Genomic DNA, 16,446 nt, shown 5'->3' with positions numbered 1-16,446 from the left:
GTGATCCAGTAACAAGCAACCCCCGTAGGTTTATATGCAAGTGATTGGCACATTCTATTTTCTAAATGCGCTGTCTAGCCATCAATTACATGTGTCAATTGCATAACGAGCCTTTTGATTCCAGCATGTTTGCCAACAGTTCAATACTAATGGTAAGAGTTTGGTAACATGTAACCGTAAAGCTCTCGAGCAGGCATTGACTTAAATCAGATCATGAAAAAAAAATCGGGTTAATCTAAGCCTACTTGATGCTCTGCCGGGGGGCAAGTTATGAGCTTCCTAAGATCTTTGAAATTGAATGTGCGATGATTCATCGTTTATTGATCTTCAATGCTCACCAATGGAAGCTGATTGAGTGAAGCGAATCACTTGGTAACACAACAATGAGCGTCGTTCCGGTGCGCTGATAGAAGAAGTCATTCAAGCATTCTAAAAATGAAGACCTCCATGAGTCTGGAACTCTAGTACACTGAATGGGAGGCGTTGATACTTCTCTCGACTATCTTATCACCTTGAAAGAAGGGCGAATAAAGAAGAACGCATGATGTGGTTTGATTGTTTGGTTTCATTGTACTAGAGCAAGCGGGGTACGAAATCGTTGCTTACATGGATACCTCACCAGGGCTTGGCTTGTTAGACGGTGTCGCTTATTGTTTATCATAGCAACGATCGCTCCTACTCATTGTTTGACATCCATCTGAATGAGGCAGTTCACTTATTGGCTATGGATGTAGCATAGATTGCAAAAGATCAATGCTCACAATGCTCACTCACACTTCCAATGCCTGCTCTCGTGTGTTTTGTTTGTGATGGCGAAGTATCAGAGTGAAGTTCCCATGAGATCGCTGGTGTAATTCTAGCTGCTTCGATAGGCGAGTGATGCGTCACATGTGGTTTTATTATTATTTATTCAGCCTAAGGCCTGAGTGAGTGGCCTCTGCGGTATTTAACAGTCGTCTCCGTCTACTGCTGTACGTTAACAGTCACGCAGTCTACGGAGGGTCCGTAAATCGTCTTCCACCTGATCGATCTACCTTGATCGCTGCACACCTCGCCTTATTGTGCCTGTCGGATCGTTGTAGAGAACCATTTTTACTCCAAGTGCTCGTTGGTCCTCCACAAGCATTGATCTCGTACGTACACTTTCCTGCCACGTTGCGTCTCCGAATTTGTCTGCTGATATCGTTATCGGAGGTCAAGTGAGCCCAAGTACACGAATTCTTCAACCACCTTGTTTTTGTCGAATAGCCGTTGTCTTCTCTTGAGCCTACTTCGTCTTCAACGTGTTAATCACTAGCATGGAGAACTGGAGTGCGATAAGCTGCAGCGAGCACCAGTAGGTTGACTGCTATCGAGTGTCAGAGGTGGCATGCCGCAAATGGTCTTCCAGCTTCCAATTGGCCACACTATCACTCGTAGTGCGAGGTGCACATAGTGCGCATGGATCAGTCATTGCCGCCTGAAATATTCCTGGGTTGAGTGCTAGGAGACCGACTAGTGCAAAGGGATTTGGTTTTAGTGAGTCGAGGGTAAGTAATCCATACTCACACTACATTGGATACGCTTGACCAATGTCCGAAATTTGTAGCACATTTAGTCATCTTGTATCCGTCGGATCGCTATTTGATTTATATAGAGAATTATGATAAAAACAAGCATTTTCGGAGGACTAAATTTTATATGAGATGTCAGATTGAAGTCAGCTCAGGACTACAGTGGACGCAATTTTACATTTAACTTTACATTTAACTGCAATGCTTTTTAACTGCAATTCGATAGTTGCAACAGTTTTGCAGTTATCGGACCGCAAAACTTCAAACTGGTGTCAAACTCAATGACAGCTGCATTGAGCTGTAAATGTGCATCTGACGTCGATTGACAACATTTGACGTCTAGAATGCGTTGCAGTTATCGAACGGCTTTCGTTAAACATTTTGCAGTTATCGAGCGGCTACTGTACTTTAGAAACGTTTTTTTTATTACTACAATTTTTTTGTAAGGACATGGCCGACGCTATTGTTAATTTCAAATATTATTATTATTAATCAGTTACATATGTTTTGATTACCATTCTTGAGTTTGTTTTAATTTTGTTTGAGCTACAATCTCCAAGTTATGAATAATATCGCAAAAATGACAAATATGATGCCATGCATCACTTAAACACACTTCACATACTTTGTAGTACATATTCTAAGTGTTTAGCTTCAACCAGGCAAACAAAAAAAAAATTGAAATTTTGTATGAAATTTTTTTCCCGTTTTTGGCAACATCCCCATTTTGGCAACATTAAAATCCGGTCGTGTTGCCAAAATCTGGAAGGGACTGTATATAGAATAGAAGATAAAGAAGATAATGGTATACAACTTTGACTAGTTTCTATATTAGTAAGAAAGTTTTCAATTAGAAAATAATTTTGAGCTATACGATCCACTACCCGGGTAGAAACCGTGATATTGATAACAAAACATGATATGAACTTGTTTGAAATAAGAGTAAAATAACAAGCAAAAATGTGCACCAAAATGTCATAAAAATATCAGGTTTTGCTATTAACGAGAACAAACTAATAGCTCAAGATATTAATAAGTTCTTCTTAATAGTCAAACCTTATATTTTTATGATATTTCGGTGCAAATTTTTATTATTTTCGCTTGTTATTTTTACTCTTATTTCAAACAAGTTCATATCATGTTTTGTTATCAATAACACGTTTTACTGTTAATGAGCTATTATCTTCTACCCGGGTACCCGGGTAGAGGTGAATAACAAACAAATAACATAATAATAACAAATTTTGCTATGATATCAGATTTAGTTATTCTTATGTTATTCATAAATAACATAAAATAACATTCCAACAACAAATTTTGTTATAATAGTAAAATAAGTTATTTATATGTTATTGTAAGAAGGAGCAGAACAACAAATGAAGAACACATTTTGCAATCATAGCAAAGTTTGTTATTCATTTATCATTTGCATTTTCAACATACCAATAATAACTAATTTTGATATTTTCTTTTCTTCAAATATTTTGCTATTGGTTTGTTATTATAATAGCAAAATGAGTTATTTATGAGTTATTTGCTAGAGCAATGTCTGTTATTATTTTTGCTATTTTAGCAACTATATCAAACAAACTAATAGCAGATTTTGCTATTCAGTTATTCATATATTAATAGCAAAATTTGATATTATTTTGCTGTTTTCTTCTACCCGGGTACATCCTAATGTGCAATCGCTCTCTAATTTTGGTTGAAGATGGGTTTCCTTTTTTACTCACTCATTTTCACGTTGTTTATGTACCTACATTGTGACTGTGGGTACTAGTTTTGCTAAATAGAAGCCATTTTAACTGCAAACTCAAACGCCACATGATGGGGTAGCTAGAACCAATAGCTGGCCAAAAACCCATTCTCGTTTTTTGAACTTTTGCATGGTATTACATTTTTGACCCTTCCTTCGGAAGTGTCTATAATTTCACTTCGTATGCGTTACGCAGGCGTGTTATGTATTAATCTATCAATAAACCTCTTGAACTATGAAATAAAATGTATGGCAATTGAAACAAATTCACTTTAATATTGAAAATATAATTACAACAAGTGATATGATATGAAAATATGCTTATTTTTCGGATTTGTTTCAAAGAAACAATTGATTTTAATTGAGGAACATATAGAAGCATGTACCACAAAACCTTCTCAGAAAAGCAAAAACGTAAAAATTTGAAGGGATTTCAAAAATTTCTTTAGTGGAAGCTAGATAACAAATGTGAGCAGGTTTTGTGATACTAATAGACCACATATATGCATGTATGTGTGCGTATGTGTGCAAATTAAAAAAAATACTACCATATAAATCTCGCTCATTTTTAAGGTATTAAACATCATTAGTTTTACAAAATTAGGCAGCCATAAGGCAAAATATATGTTATTATTGAACGCTATTGAGTTTCGTTCAGATCAATGACTGATTAAGTTAGTTCTGGATTAATTAATATCAAGATCTCTGGAAATTACGAGTATACATGCTGCCATCGTTACCACATGTTACAAAAGCTATTCAATCCGACGAGCGCCTGATAAATAGGCAACCTGACGTACAGTGCGGAATCATTCGTTTTGTTGTCACTCAACGCATGGAATCCGCCTTTTGGTAGGCAATTAATTTGTCATTTACACTTTCTATCGCCCTGGGAGGTTGAGTAGTTTAATCTCGTTTTAAATACTGGATTCTGAAAATATTTCCTTTTAATTAAGGAAGGGTCAAAATCTCACTGTAGGTGGATTAATCTGGGTTTTAGAATATTCTTTAATATTATCTTCATTATGTCGCATTATATCATGTTGCAAATGTTTTTTTGTATGTCTTTATTAGGGAGACTTTCAGCCCGAGGCTGGCTCGTCTCCGATGATGCAAATGTTTTGGTGGCAAATTGAAGTTACACGTTCAAAATGATGGGTACATGTTGGTCAAGAATGGGAGATTACTGATGAATAAAAACACATATGTACACCTTAATGCTAAATTAGTATATTCACAAATTTTACTTTTTACATGCTACTCGTATACTACCATGAGCTAAGCGTGCAATAGATGATCGATAGCTTTTAAGCAGGGTATGATGGGGCAAGATGGGTCGCCTAAGGCGAATACTGAATATCTTAAAACAGAAACATTTTAATTCAACTTTTCAACTTCAACTCAACAGAAACATTTTTTCAACAACTTTCAACAACATGGATCTATAAAAATAGCTCATAATCTGTAAGCCAGAGGTATGAAATAACAAAAACTCCACTTTTTATTCAATTTCGAGTCATTAAAGTAGAAGTCTTTTTTTCTGTCAATCAAAAAATGACGAGGTAAGATAGGTCAAACAGCGGGGCAAGATGGGTCACCTTTAAATACTGCAATTAATAATGTTTTTATTCCCAATATTGAATTACACACAAATAGATAGCTTTATTTCCAATGATTATAGTGAATAAAAAAAAAGTTTGAGCCTTGGATGAAGAAATGGTTCTACATTCAAAAATGTCTACAAATTCTTATAAAAACAAGCCGTCTGAGTATTGCTTTTTTGAAGACAAAAAATAGACATTTTCAATAAACAAATAACATCATTATGGCAAAAGTAACCTTAAAATTATTAAACCAGCAATGGAAAATATGTTTTGAATACGAACTATGCCCTTCAGTATGTGCTGACATCTTGCCCCATTTGTAAGTTCATGTTAGAATGTCTAATTTTCAAACTTATTTATTTCAACGCAGTTAGTATAACATCACCTACATTACTTATACGTTCACTATGTTACTAAAAATGTTTAAATTTTGCATTGCTCGACGAGATTACACGTTTTATAGAAAGTGTGTTTCGCATAAGAAACAATGCTGAGAAATATTTTACCTTGCCACATTCTACCAAAATAAAATTTTGAAAAGAAATAAATTCACCCCTACAACACTTAGCGTCTTGTACACATTTGGTGCGGTGGCGAATCTTTTTTGACCGCGAATCTTTTTTGATCGTATTTCACGACTAACTAACATTTCACTTGCTAACAGCCGTTAGCAAGGATCCGAGGTAGACGAATTCCTCGACCACCTCGAAGGTATCCCCGTCTATCGTAACACTGCTTCCCAGGCGGGCCCTGTCGCGCTCTGTCCCGCCCGCAAGCATATGTACTTTGTCTTTGACGCATTCACCACCAGTCCAACTTTTATTGCGTCACGTTTCAGGCAGGTGTACAGTTGTGCCACCTTTGCAAATGTTCGGCCGACAATGTCCATGTCATCCGCGAAACAAATAAATTGACTGGATCTGTTGAAAATCGTACCCTGGCTGTTACACCCGATTCTCCGCATGACACCTTCTAGCGCAACGTTGAACAACAGGCACGAAAGTCCATCGCCTTGTCTTAGCCCCCGGCGCGATTCGAACGAACTGGAGTGTTCGCCCACAGTTCACACAGTTTTGCACACCATGCACCGTTGCTTTGATCAGTCTGGTAAGCTTGCCAGGGAAGCTGTTCTCGTCCATAAGTTTCCATAGCTCTACGCGGTCTATACTGTCGTACGCCGCCTTGAAATCAACGAACAGATGGTGCGTTGGGACCTGGTATTCACGGCATTTTTGAAGGATTTGCCGTACAGTAAAGATCTGGTCCGTTGTCGAGCGGCCGTCAACGAAGCCGGCTTGATCACTTCCCACGAACTCATTCACTAATGGTGACAGACGACGGAAGATAATCTGGGACATCATGATGCACTTTGTAGGCGGCATTAAGGATGGTGATCGCTCGAAAGTTCTCACACTCCAGTTTGTCGCCTTTCTTGTAGATGGAGCGTATAACCCCTTCCTTCCGCTCCTCAGGTAGTTGTTCAGTTTCCCAGATTCTGACTATCAATTTATACAGGCAAGTGGCCAGCTTTTCTGGGCCCATCTTAATGAGCTCAGCTCCGATACCATTCTTACCAGTTGCTTTATTGGTCTTCAGCTGTTGAATGGCATCCTTACCTTCCCTCAAGGTGGGGGCTGGTTGGCTTCCATCGTCCGCTGAACTGACGTCGTTATCTCCCCCGCTGCCTTGACTTTCACTGCCTGTACTCTCAGCGCCATTCAAATGTTCCTCGTAGTGCTGCTTCCACCTTTCGATCACCACACGTTCGTCCGTCAAGATGATCCCATCCTTATCCCTGCAGATTTCGGCTCGCGGCACGAAGCCTTTGCGGGATGCGTTGAGCTTCTGATAGAACTTGCGTGTTTGTTGAGAACGGCACAGCTGTTCCATCTCCTCGCACTTCGCTTCTTCCAGGCGGCTTTTCTTCTCCTGAAAAAGGCGGGTCTGTTGTCTCCGCTTCCGTCTATAACGTTCCACGTTCTGCCGGATACCTTGCTGCAGCGCGACCGCCCGCGCTGCGTCCTTCTCCTCCAAAATCTGTCTGCACTCTTCGTCGAACCAATCGTTCCGTCGACTTCGTCCCATATACCCGACATTGTTCTCCTCTGCGTCGTTATTGGCTGCTTTGACTGTATTCCAGCAGTCCTCAAGAGGGGCCCCATCGAGATCTCCCTCTTCCGGCAACGCTGCCTCGAGATGCTGCACGTATGCAGTGGCGACATCAGGTTGCTTCAGTCGCTCTAGGTCGTACCGCGGCTGTCGTCGGTACCGAACATTGTTGATGACGGATAGTTTTGGGCGCAGTTTAACCATCACCAGATAGTGGTCAGAGTCGATGTTAGCGCCACGATATGTCCTGACGTCGATAATGTCGGAGAAGTGCCGTCCATCAATCAGAACGTTGTCGATTTGTGATTCTGTCTGCAGTGGTGATCTCCAGGTGTACCGATACGGGAGGCTGTGTTGGAAGTAGATGCTGCGAATGGCCATATTCTTGGAGGCGGCGAAATCAATTAGTCGTAGGCCGTTTTCGTTCGTCAGCCGGTGAGCGCTGAACTTCCCGATAGTCGGTCTAAACTCCTCCTCTTGGGCAACCTGAGCGTTCAAATCTCCTATGATGATTTTGACGTCGTGGCTTGGGCAGCTGTCGTACTCACGTTCCAGCTGCGCCTAGAATGCGTCCTTATCATCATCAGTGATTCCGGAGTGTGGGCTATAAACGTTGATTATGCTGAAGTTCAAGGGCGTAGCCAAGGGGGGGTGGTGGCAGGGGGCCGTCCCCCCCTAAATTGTGGAAAGATTGAACGGGTACTGAAATGAATTCCCTCAAACATGTGCACTTTACGATCCAATCATATACAGAAATAGGTGGTTGAAATTCAAAAGATTCCCAAAACTTATTAGGGCATCCAGGATCCATCCCTAGCAGCACAATTCGGACCGATTAGGTTGCTGCAACTCAAATGTGACCAAATTCAGTTGCATTTAGGTTACATAAATCCCTATGCCACATATGTGCTGCTTGGGATAATATATGAAAGTTCAAAACAACTCGAAACATTTCGGACTCAAAAATTCTCCTTGAAATCCTTCTAGAAGCTCCCCTGGGAACTTCTGAATTCCTCCGGAAAGTTATCCACAAATTCCTCTGAAAATCGTTCGAAAATCCTTCTCATGTAATTGTGATTCCTCCTTATCTAGAAACCCCCCACTCATTTTTTTTTTAAGAAATTCACGAGGAAATTCCTTGAAGATTTCTTTTCTTCTCTCCAAGATTTACTTCTAGATATTTCTTCGGCTATTCTCACTTCAGGAAGAATCCGGCATTTCCTTCAGGCATGCATTCGAGAGTTCCGTCAAGAATACATACGGAATTTCTTCCCAAAATTCTACCAGAAGTTTCTTAAAAAATATATGACGGAAATCCTCCAATTTAGCTCCATAATTTCATTTGTAAATCTATAAAAAGTTCCTTCGGAAATTCTTCTAGGAACTTCTCCGGCCATTCCTCTCGGAACTCTTCCTTTAATTCCTCCGGGATTACTTCCAGGAAATTTTCCGGGAATACCTCCACACATTCAATAGCGAAGTCATCTAGCATTCCAATCTGGAATTCTTTTCGCAATTACTTCAGAATATTCTTCAAGAAATCCTCTAGAAATATCTTCATGAATTTCTCCTGGAATTCGTCCAAGTATTTCCCCAGAAATTCTTACAGGTATTTTTTTCGGGAGTTTCTTCAGGTACTTCTCCAGGAATTTCTTCAGGAATTTTCCCGGGAGATTTTCCGCGGAAGTGTACTAGAATTCCTTCCGGACTTCACTCGGAATTTACTCGGATATCTGCCAAGAGTTCTTCCAGAAATTTCTTCGGAACAATCCGCAGGGATTTTCTTCAGCAATTCATCTGGGAATACTTTCAGGATTTCATCTAGGAATTTCTGCATTAACTCCTCCTGGTATTTTTCTGGGAATTCCTTCAGATATTTTTTCGGAAATTTCTTTAGGAACTTCTCTAAGAATTATTTCTGGACTTCCATGTGGGAATTCCTTCGGAACTGCTTGTGGGAGTTCCTCCGGGAGTTCTTCCAGGAGTTTTTCCAAGAAATTCTCCGGTAATACCTCCAGGAACTTTACAGGGAATTCCTGGACGATATTTGGCAGGAATTTCACGGGAAATGGGATTTCGGAAGTTCCTTCAGAAATATTTTTTCTCTCCCTCTAGGGTATTCCACCGGATGTTCCTTTCCACCAGTAGTTCCTTCCGGAATTCAATCAGGCTTTCTTCCAGGAATTCATTTAGCATTTCTTTAGGCAATTATCTACAAATTCCTCCAGAAGTTCCTCGGAGAATTTCTCTGGGAGTTCTTACGGGAATTCCTCCGGGAGGTTCTTTTAAGAATTCTTCCCGGAGTTCCTCCTGGAATTCTTACGGAAGTTCCTTTGGGAGTTAATCCAAGAATTCTTACGAGATTTCCTCCGGAAATTCTTCTTGTAGTTCTTCAACAAATTCCTCCAGAAGTTCCCCCGGGAGTTCCTCCGGAAATTACTCTGGGAGTTCCTCCGGGAGTTCCTTTTCAGAGAAACACCCGGAGAAACTGCCGGTGAAACTCCCGGAGGGATTCTCGTAGAAACTGCTGGTAGATCTCCCGGAGGAATTCCCGAAGGAACTGCCGGAGGAGCTCCCGTAAGAACTCCCGGAGGTATTTCAGGAGGAACTCCTAGAAGAATTCCTAGAGGACCTCCCGGATGAGCTCCCAGAGAAACTATCGGAAGAACTTCTGGAGGATTTTCCAGCTTAATTTCTGAAGAAAGCCTAAATGATTTCCTGAAAAAAAAGCCTGAATAATTTCCTGGAATAGCTTCTGGTGGAACTCCCGGAGGAATTTCCGGATGAATTGCTGGTAGAATTCCCGGAGGAACTCTCGAAGGAATTTTCTGGAAGAATTTCTGAAGAAACTCCCGGGAGAATTTTCAAAGGAACCCCGGGGAAACTACCAGAAGCATTCTCGGAAACAAGAGAATTCATCTTATAGACAAATCTCGTCTAGCAGAAACCTTTGTTAGGGTTTGTAGCTGGACCATCATCACCATCAGAGGACCTCCCGGAGAATTCCCTGAGGAGCTCGCAGAGAAATTCTCAGAGGAGCTTCTGGTGGAAAATCTATATAAATTCCTGAAGAAGCCTCAATAAATTCCAATTCTGCCGAAATTCCCGAAAGAATTTTCAGAGGAACTGCCGATAGAACTACCGGAATAATTCTCGAAGGAAATCCTAGAGAAATTGGAAATGCCGGTGGAACTCCTGGAAGAATTCCAGGAGGAATTTTCGGAGAAACTCCTGGAGGATCTCCCAGTGGAAATCTTGAAGTTTCCACCGGAATTCTTTCAGGATTTCATTGCGAATTAATCTAGGAATTCCTCCGAAAATTCCATTGTTGATTTCATTTTCGGTATAATTTCTGTATAAATTTCCGGTGGAATTCCTGGAGAAATTCTTTGAAATTTTCACAAGAAATTATTCGAAACAATTCACGGAAAATTTTATGGAATTTACACAAGAAATTCGAAGATTTTCGTGAAATTCTCAGGAATGTTTACTGGCAATTCTGCGGAATTTCCACGGAATATTCTTATTCTTAAAAATTATGGGAAACAGCACGAAATTATTTGAATTATTGCAGGGAATTCTGCAGAACTTATAAAGAAGTTCGTGAAGATTTTCTTGAAGTAAATAATGGTGGAACTTTCGGATCAATTCCCGGCAAAATTGATGGTGGAATTCCTGAGGACACTGCCGAATAAGTTGCTGGAGGCATTCCTAAATAATCCCTGATAGAATTTAGGATAGAATGCCAGGAGCAATTGTCGAAGGAATTCCTGGAGAAAGCTTGCATATTGATTTTTCTGTCTATTTTATAATAAATATCATTTCAGAGAGGATTTGTTTAGAAATTCAGATGTATGGTTCTAGTTTTCTTAAACTTATGGAAGAATGCATAAGACAAGACTTATGGAAGAATGCAGGATTTTTTTAATAATTTTTATAGCCGATTTTATATTCTTTCTGAATACTAAGTTCGTTAATATTTTTCTCACTTTATTTAAAAATATCTGATGAGCAATAAATCACGCATTTTTAAATCCATTATTGTTTGAATCATTATTGTTTCGATTTGGTTTGGATTTGGTTTCATGTGTTAATATTCATGTGTTTTCTATAAAACTACTATAAAACTACGATTTAGAAGACCAAAAAAGTTGCCCCCCCCCCCCCCTTCTCGAAATCCTGGCTACGCCCATGCTGAAGTTGAAGAACCGGCCTTTGATCCTCAGCCTACACATTCTTTCATTAATTGGCCACCACCCGTTCACGCGCCTTTGCATATCGCCCATCACTATGAAAGCTGTTTCCAGCTCGTGTGTGTTGCCGCAGCTCTGGTAGATGGTATGATTACCTCTAAACGTTCGCACCATTGATCCCTTCCAACAAACCAGCGCTACGATGCTGAATCCACGGCCCTTGAGCACATCGGCGAGTATGCGTGTGCTCCCGATGAAGTTGAGAGATTTGCATTTCGTCGCGGTTGCTTATGTTTTCTAAAGGCTGGCTTGCAGGGCCTGACACAAAACCCCCTAAATTTCCGGAGGAGCATTTCTCCTTATTCCCGGTGAACCATGGTGCACAGTTTCACTTAGAGTCCCTCGCTGGCACTCGGACGATGATCAGCCGCCCCTAACATGGAGAACAGACGCTGTTGTGAGCCGATTCTGACATGGAGAACAGACGCTCAGTAAGATTTGAACCTCCGGAGAGGAGCAAACCTCCCCCTTCCCTGTCAGCATACGACCATAGCTCCCACCGGGGTTGGTTACCCGATCTTCCCTAAGATTGCTCGTATACCGGCCAGCACCACGAGGAGGTAGGGATAAGAGTTGCTGGGTAAGAGGCTAAGGACCGCAAGATGGGGTCTATTTTGTTCCTTCAGGTACGCGAAGTACCAATGGTACGCTTTACCCAGCATTTGCCGAGCGGTACCTCATTCAAATTAACGGGGTTTATTTTTAATTTGAACTTCTGGTTACTCTATTTGCATAAGAAAAATTGGTTTCTGGCTGCTGAAAAACCAACATTTACTCTACATTCTATAACTGTTTTCATTTTTTGATAGCAATAATGTAAAGATTGTAATTGTCACAAATGAGCGGGATTGAATTACTACAGCGCCACCTAGAGATGAAAAAGTGGAAAGTATGTATCTCGAAAAAAATGATTTTGATTTTTTTTCATATAAGTTTGGTCCACCCTAATGTACATCCCAAATTTGATATGCTCATTACTCAACAGATTCATAGTAAATCATGATTAAAGGTTGTACAAAAGAGTTTTATTATTTTGCGTATTATTTGATTGTTTCAAAATGGGGTGCTCATATTTCCCCATTTGAGATAAATTATTCAATTATTCTAATCTGATAACGCATGGTCAAACATTTATCTGTAAATATACCTTGTACCCTAGCATTGGTCTTGCCAGCGAAGGCTTGAGATTGTCAATCCACATAGCTTCGCGATGTGAAGGCTTCTTATACCCTCCACTTATTAATTTTTCATGATTTTTTTTGACAGCAAAATTTTGATAGCAATTGAAAACACTTACCGTATCAGCAGCAGTCAAATTGATACCAAGCCCCCCAGCTCTAGTTGACAGTAGGAAGACAAATATATCAGCACGATTTTGGAAATCGGCAACCATGTCTCTTCGAGCCGATATTTTACTAGAACCATCTAACCGCATATAACGATGTTTCCTATGCCACATATATTCCTACGGAACAAAAACAATTACATTACTAAAATGTGACCACCTAAAACGTGACATGTACTCACCTCCAACAAATCAATCATTTTGGTCATTTGTGAATAAATCAACACTCGATGACCCTGGGCTTTCAAGCGTGTAAGCAGAGAATCTAACACCGCTAACTTTCCTGCGTCGGAAACCAGTGTTTGCTTGTCGGGAATAACGATGTTCGACCATCCAAATGCGCTGGGATACGACAAACTGAGAGATTGATTGACCAAACGGAACCCATCAACAGATTCGCAATGCTCATGACGGATGGCAGTCCAAGCAGCTTCGCGGCTTTCACAACTGTAATGCAATAGTTTTAACAATCTACCGGCAAACCAAGGATGTTAATACTTACTAATATTTCCTCCCAGAGCTAACAACACGTGGGATTAAACTGTACAGAAATTTGGGCATTTCCGTTTGTTTGCATTTTAACGTTTGCTCAGCCTGTAACCTGTGGATAAACTCGGGAAGCACAGGGATATTTGCCACCGATGCTTTTGTTCCGGAATGTTTATCTTTAGCCGAACCTGATGGAATATCAGCGATATCCTCGAAGTTCATACTTGCACTTGCCTTCAGCATTTGCTGCTCGCTGTCTGATAGCTTCAGCGCTTTGCGACTCCGCAGAATACGATGTTCCATGGTTTCCTGCATGGGACATATCCGATGCTCAGTGTGGGTGTAGATGCTGTTTTGGCTGGTACCGGTGAAAATCAGATCTGTCATCACATTGTAAAACGGTGCAAATAATTTTGACGTCCACCGTTCAAAGGATGGTTCCAACAACATGCAATCGATGGAGGAATGTTGTTCCCACCAGACCCATCGATAATGCAATAGTTTGAGATGTTGGTGCCATCGTTGTATATGTTGGACACTGTTGAAAAGTTACATTAATTACTTTACTTTTATTTAAACTGTTGCTAACATGGATAATGGTTGTTCACAGATGCACCTAATGGATAAATTCTACGTATCGTGGATAGGATTCCTACCATGGACAATTCATCACATCCCATCAGATATCCGATATGATGTGATGAATATTGTCTGCTGAAATAAATTAACTATGACTGTACTCACAAATAGATCAGCCCTTCTAGGGTCAAGCGCTCTACTTCCAGCGGCGACAGCGAGCAAAGCCTGGAGAATGAAAAAGCATTGTTCACGCCCAGATCTTCTATGCAGCTGTAATTTACATTTGATCCATCGCGATTATGGAATAGAGTTCGATGGACATTTTCTCCTTTGAACACATGAAACCGGTTGAACAAAAGATGTCTTTTGCTCGGTAATGATCTGCCCAAAAGTGCCTCGTTGAAAACCAATCGCGCAATAGGATATTCCACAGTTCGGCAGAAAAAAGGACTTTTGGCGTCACGACGCTCGAACAATTCCGGATGATTGCACACCTTTCGAAACTGCATCACCAAGTTCATCAGGTTGGACGTGAAATTTTTATCGAACGAATGTCCATCGCCCGTGCCGTGCCCAGTTAGGTGAAGCAGGTCCTCGATCCGAATTTTCTTCTTCAGCGCTACGTAAAGCAACTTCTGGCGCGTCGTCAACGGACAGTAGACCATTATTTCTATCTTGTCAGAGAGCTCGTTCTCAACATCTTTCTTGATACGTCTCAACATGAACGGTTTAAGTATCATATGAAGGCGGGAGATTTGCTCTGTAATTATAAACCATAAAAATGCAACATGATTAGACTAATAGGGAAATATAAAATGTAGTAAACACAAGGGTGGAATCTTCAGTTAGCCTTTCGAGCAAAGGCATAGTATTTCCAATCCAAAGATGGCGAGTTCGATTCTCGGTCCGGCCCATTGCAGAAGAAGAAGTGAACATGTTAATATTGGTAGCCACATGACTCAATAAAAAGCAAATCAATTTTACAAAAAACGACTTTAATGATTATATGACTGTAGAACTAATATTACTCCGAACTCGTTCATTATAAAAAAAAAGTATTTTGAAATTTTGAGCCTCCATAGTCCGATTTGGTTAAATTTCAATAGGAAACAATTGGATAGGATCCTCGTCGAATGCAATTTGTTTCGAGTAAATCGGCCAAGGATAAGTGCCGAAAGTTAGTGACGTATTAATTTCCCTTACGTGTCGAAAGATCTGACGTCGCATATAAATAGTATTTGTTTAACGTTAGCATCAATCTCTGCCATTCTACGCATAACTGTCCCATGTTACAATTGAAAAAAAATCAATCCAGCGTCAATTTGTCCCGATTTATGAATCAATTGGATCTGAAATTTTCATTTTCATTTTCATTTTCATGATGTACAAGGGGGTCGCTGGGCCAGGTCATCAGCGTAAATCCGAGAACTTACACTTTCCATAATACACCGATGAATCAATTGGATCTGAAACTTTAACCAATATTTTTGGAATGTAATGAGCGTAGACTACACTTTTCCAGAACAAAACGGATCACTACTTATGTATAAACGTTTTTCAGTCTCTATTATCATAAAACGACTACTTCATTTTTTTCAGTGGGACAAATCAACTCGAGTTTGGATTATTTTATCAAAGGTAACATGGGACAATTATGCGTAGAAGGGCAGAATCTGGTGATTACTAAAATCCGTTTTTGTTCCACTCTCTGGCATCCTAGATGCAGTCATCATATTTACTATATCAAAACGCTGTGGACAGGGCTTACATGGGAACAAAAGTCTCCGGATTAATCCCGTGTCATCTGCAAACAAACATTTTGAACACCCTGGTGGTAAATCAGGTAAGTCAGAAGTAAAAATGTTATACAATATGGGCCCAAGTATGCTGCCTTGGGGAACACGTAATCTATCGAATTTCGAATTCTGATAGTTTACCTGCAGTGAGCGATCTAATAAATAATTTTGGATCAGTTTAATAATGTACAGAGGAAAATTAAAATTCATCAATTTTACAATCAAACCTTCATGCCAAACACTGTCAAATGCTTTCTCTATATCAAGAAGAGCAAATCCAGTCGAGTGTCCATCCAGTTTATTGAGTGGAATTAAATTCGTAACTCTTAAGAACTGAACTATTTGAACCACTACAAACAACCAAGACTGCGTCAAAACGTTTCCGGTAGAATTGCAAGTAGTTTAGTGACATTCTACATGAACTATTATATCTAAAAATATTGAAGTAGTATTAGTTTTAAGTTGCCAGGTCAAGACGAATTTAGACCGAAATAAAAAGACACTTGGATTTTGAACACAGAAGAAACCACAGCTCATCGTCATCTACTCCTTCGAAACAGTCATTAATATGAACCTTCATTCTATTTGGGCGATAACTAGCCTCAGCTGGATTTTTGTCCGGCTTCAAAATTGGAACAACTTGGCGTTTTTCCATTTAACTGGAAAGTATGCCAATTGAAAACATTGGTTAAATAAATTAACCAAAAAGGATGAAGAACTATAGGGAAGTTTTTTGATAATTATGTAGAAAATACTAGCAACGAGTGCGTGTTGGCTCTTGTTTCGGACGGCATTACGATCGCGCGATTTGCCGAAATTTTGTGTTTTGCAATGCGCGGCCGGTAATAAAGTTAATTAGTTCAGTGCGTGTTGGCTCTCGGTTCAACGTCAGAATTTTTGAGCAGACGTAAGGTTTTGATAAACTGTAAATTTATTTAAATACGCACGCACCCACAGAAAAG

The 16,446-nt window shown here is 40.1% G+C and overlaps 1 protein-coding gene across 1 annotated transcript in view; it reads right to left on the bottom strand.

Annotated features, from left to right (window-relative positions):
* LOC134226837 (chromatin-remodeling ATPase INO80) overlaps positions 1 to 16,446 on the bottom strand; it is a 90,329-nt gene that overhangs the window by 58,491 nt on the left and 15,392 nt on the right. The window contains exons 6-9 of the mRNA XM_062707859.1: positions 13,854 to 14,448; positions 13,123 to 13,647; positions 12,803 to 13,067; positions 12,573 to 12,740 (exon numbers count right to left, since the gene is read on the bottom strand). Of these exons, the coding sequence (XP_062563843.1) occupies positions 12,573 to 12,740; positions 12,803 to 13,067; positions 13,123 to 13,647; positions 13,854 to 14,448 (1,553 nt within the window). The remainder of the gene's footprint in view (positions 1 to 12,572; positions 12,741 to 12,802; positions 13,068 to 13,122; positions 13,648 to 13,853; positions 14,449 to 16,446) is intronic.

Source organism: Armigeres subalbatus, chromosome 3, assembly GCF_024139115.2.
Source record: "Armigeres subalbatus isolate Guangzhou_Male chromosome 3, GZ_Asu_2, whole genome shotgun sequence".
Lineage (NCBI taxonomy): Eukaryota > Metazoa > Arthropoda > Insecta > Diptera > Culicidae > Armigeres > Armigeres subalbatus.
Note: the sequence above shows the minus strand (reverse complement) of the source record. Positions and strands in the feature narration are given on the sequence as shown.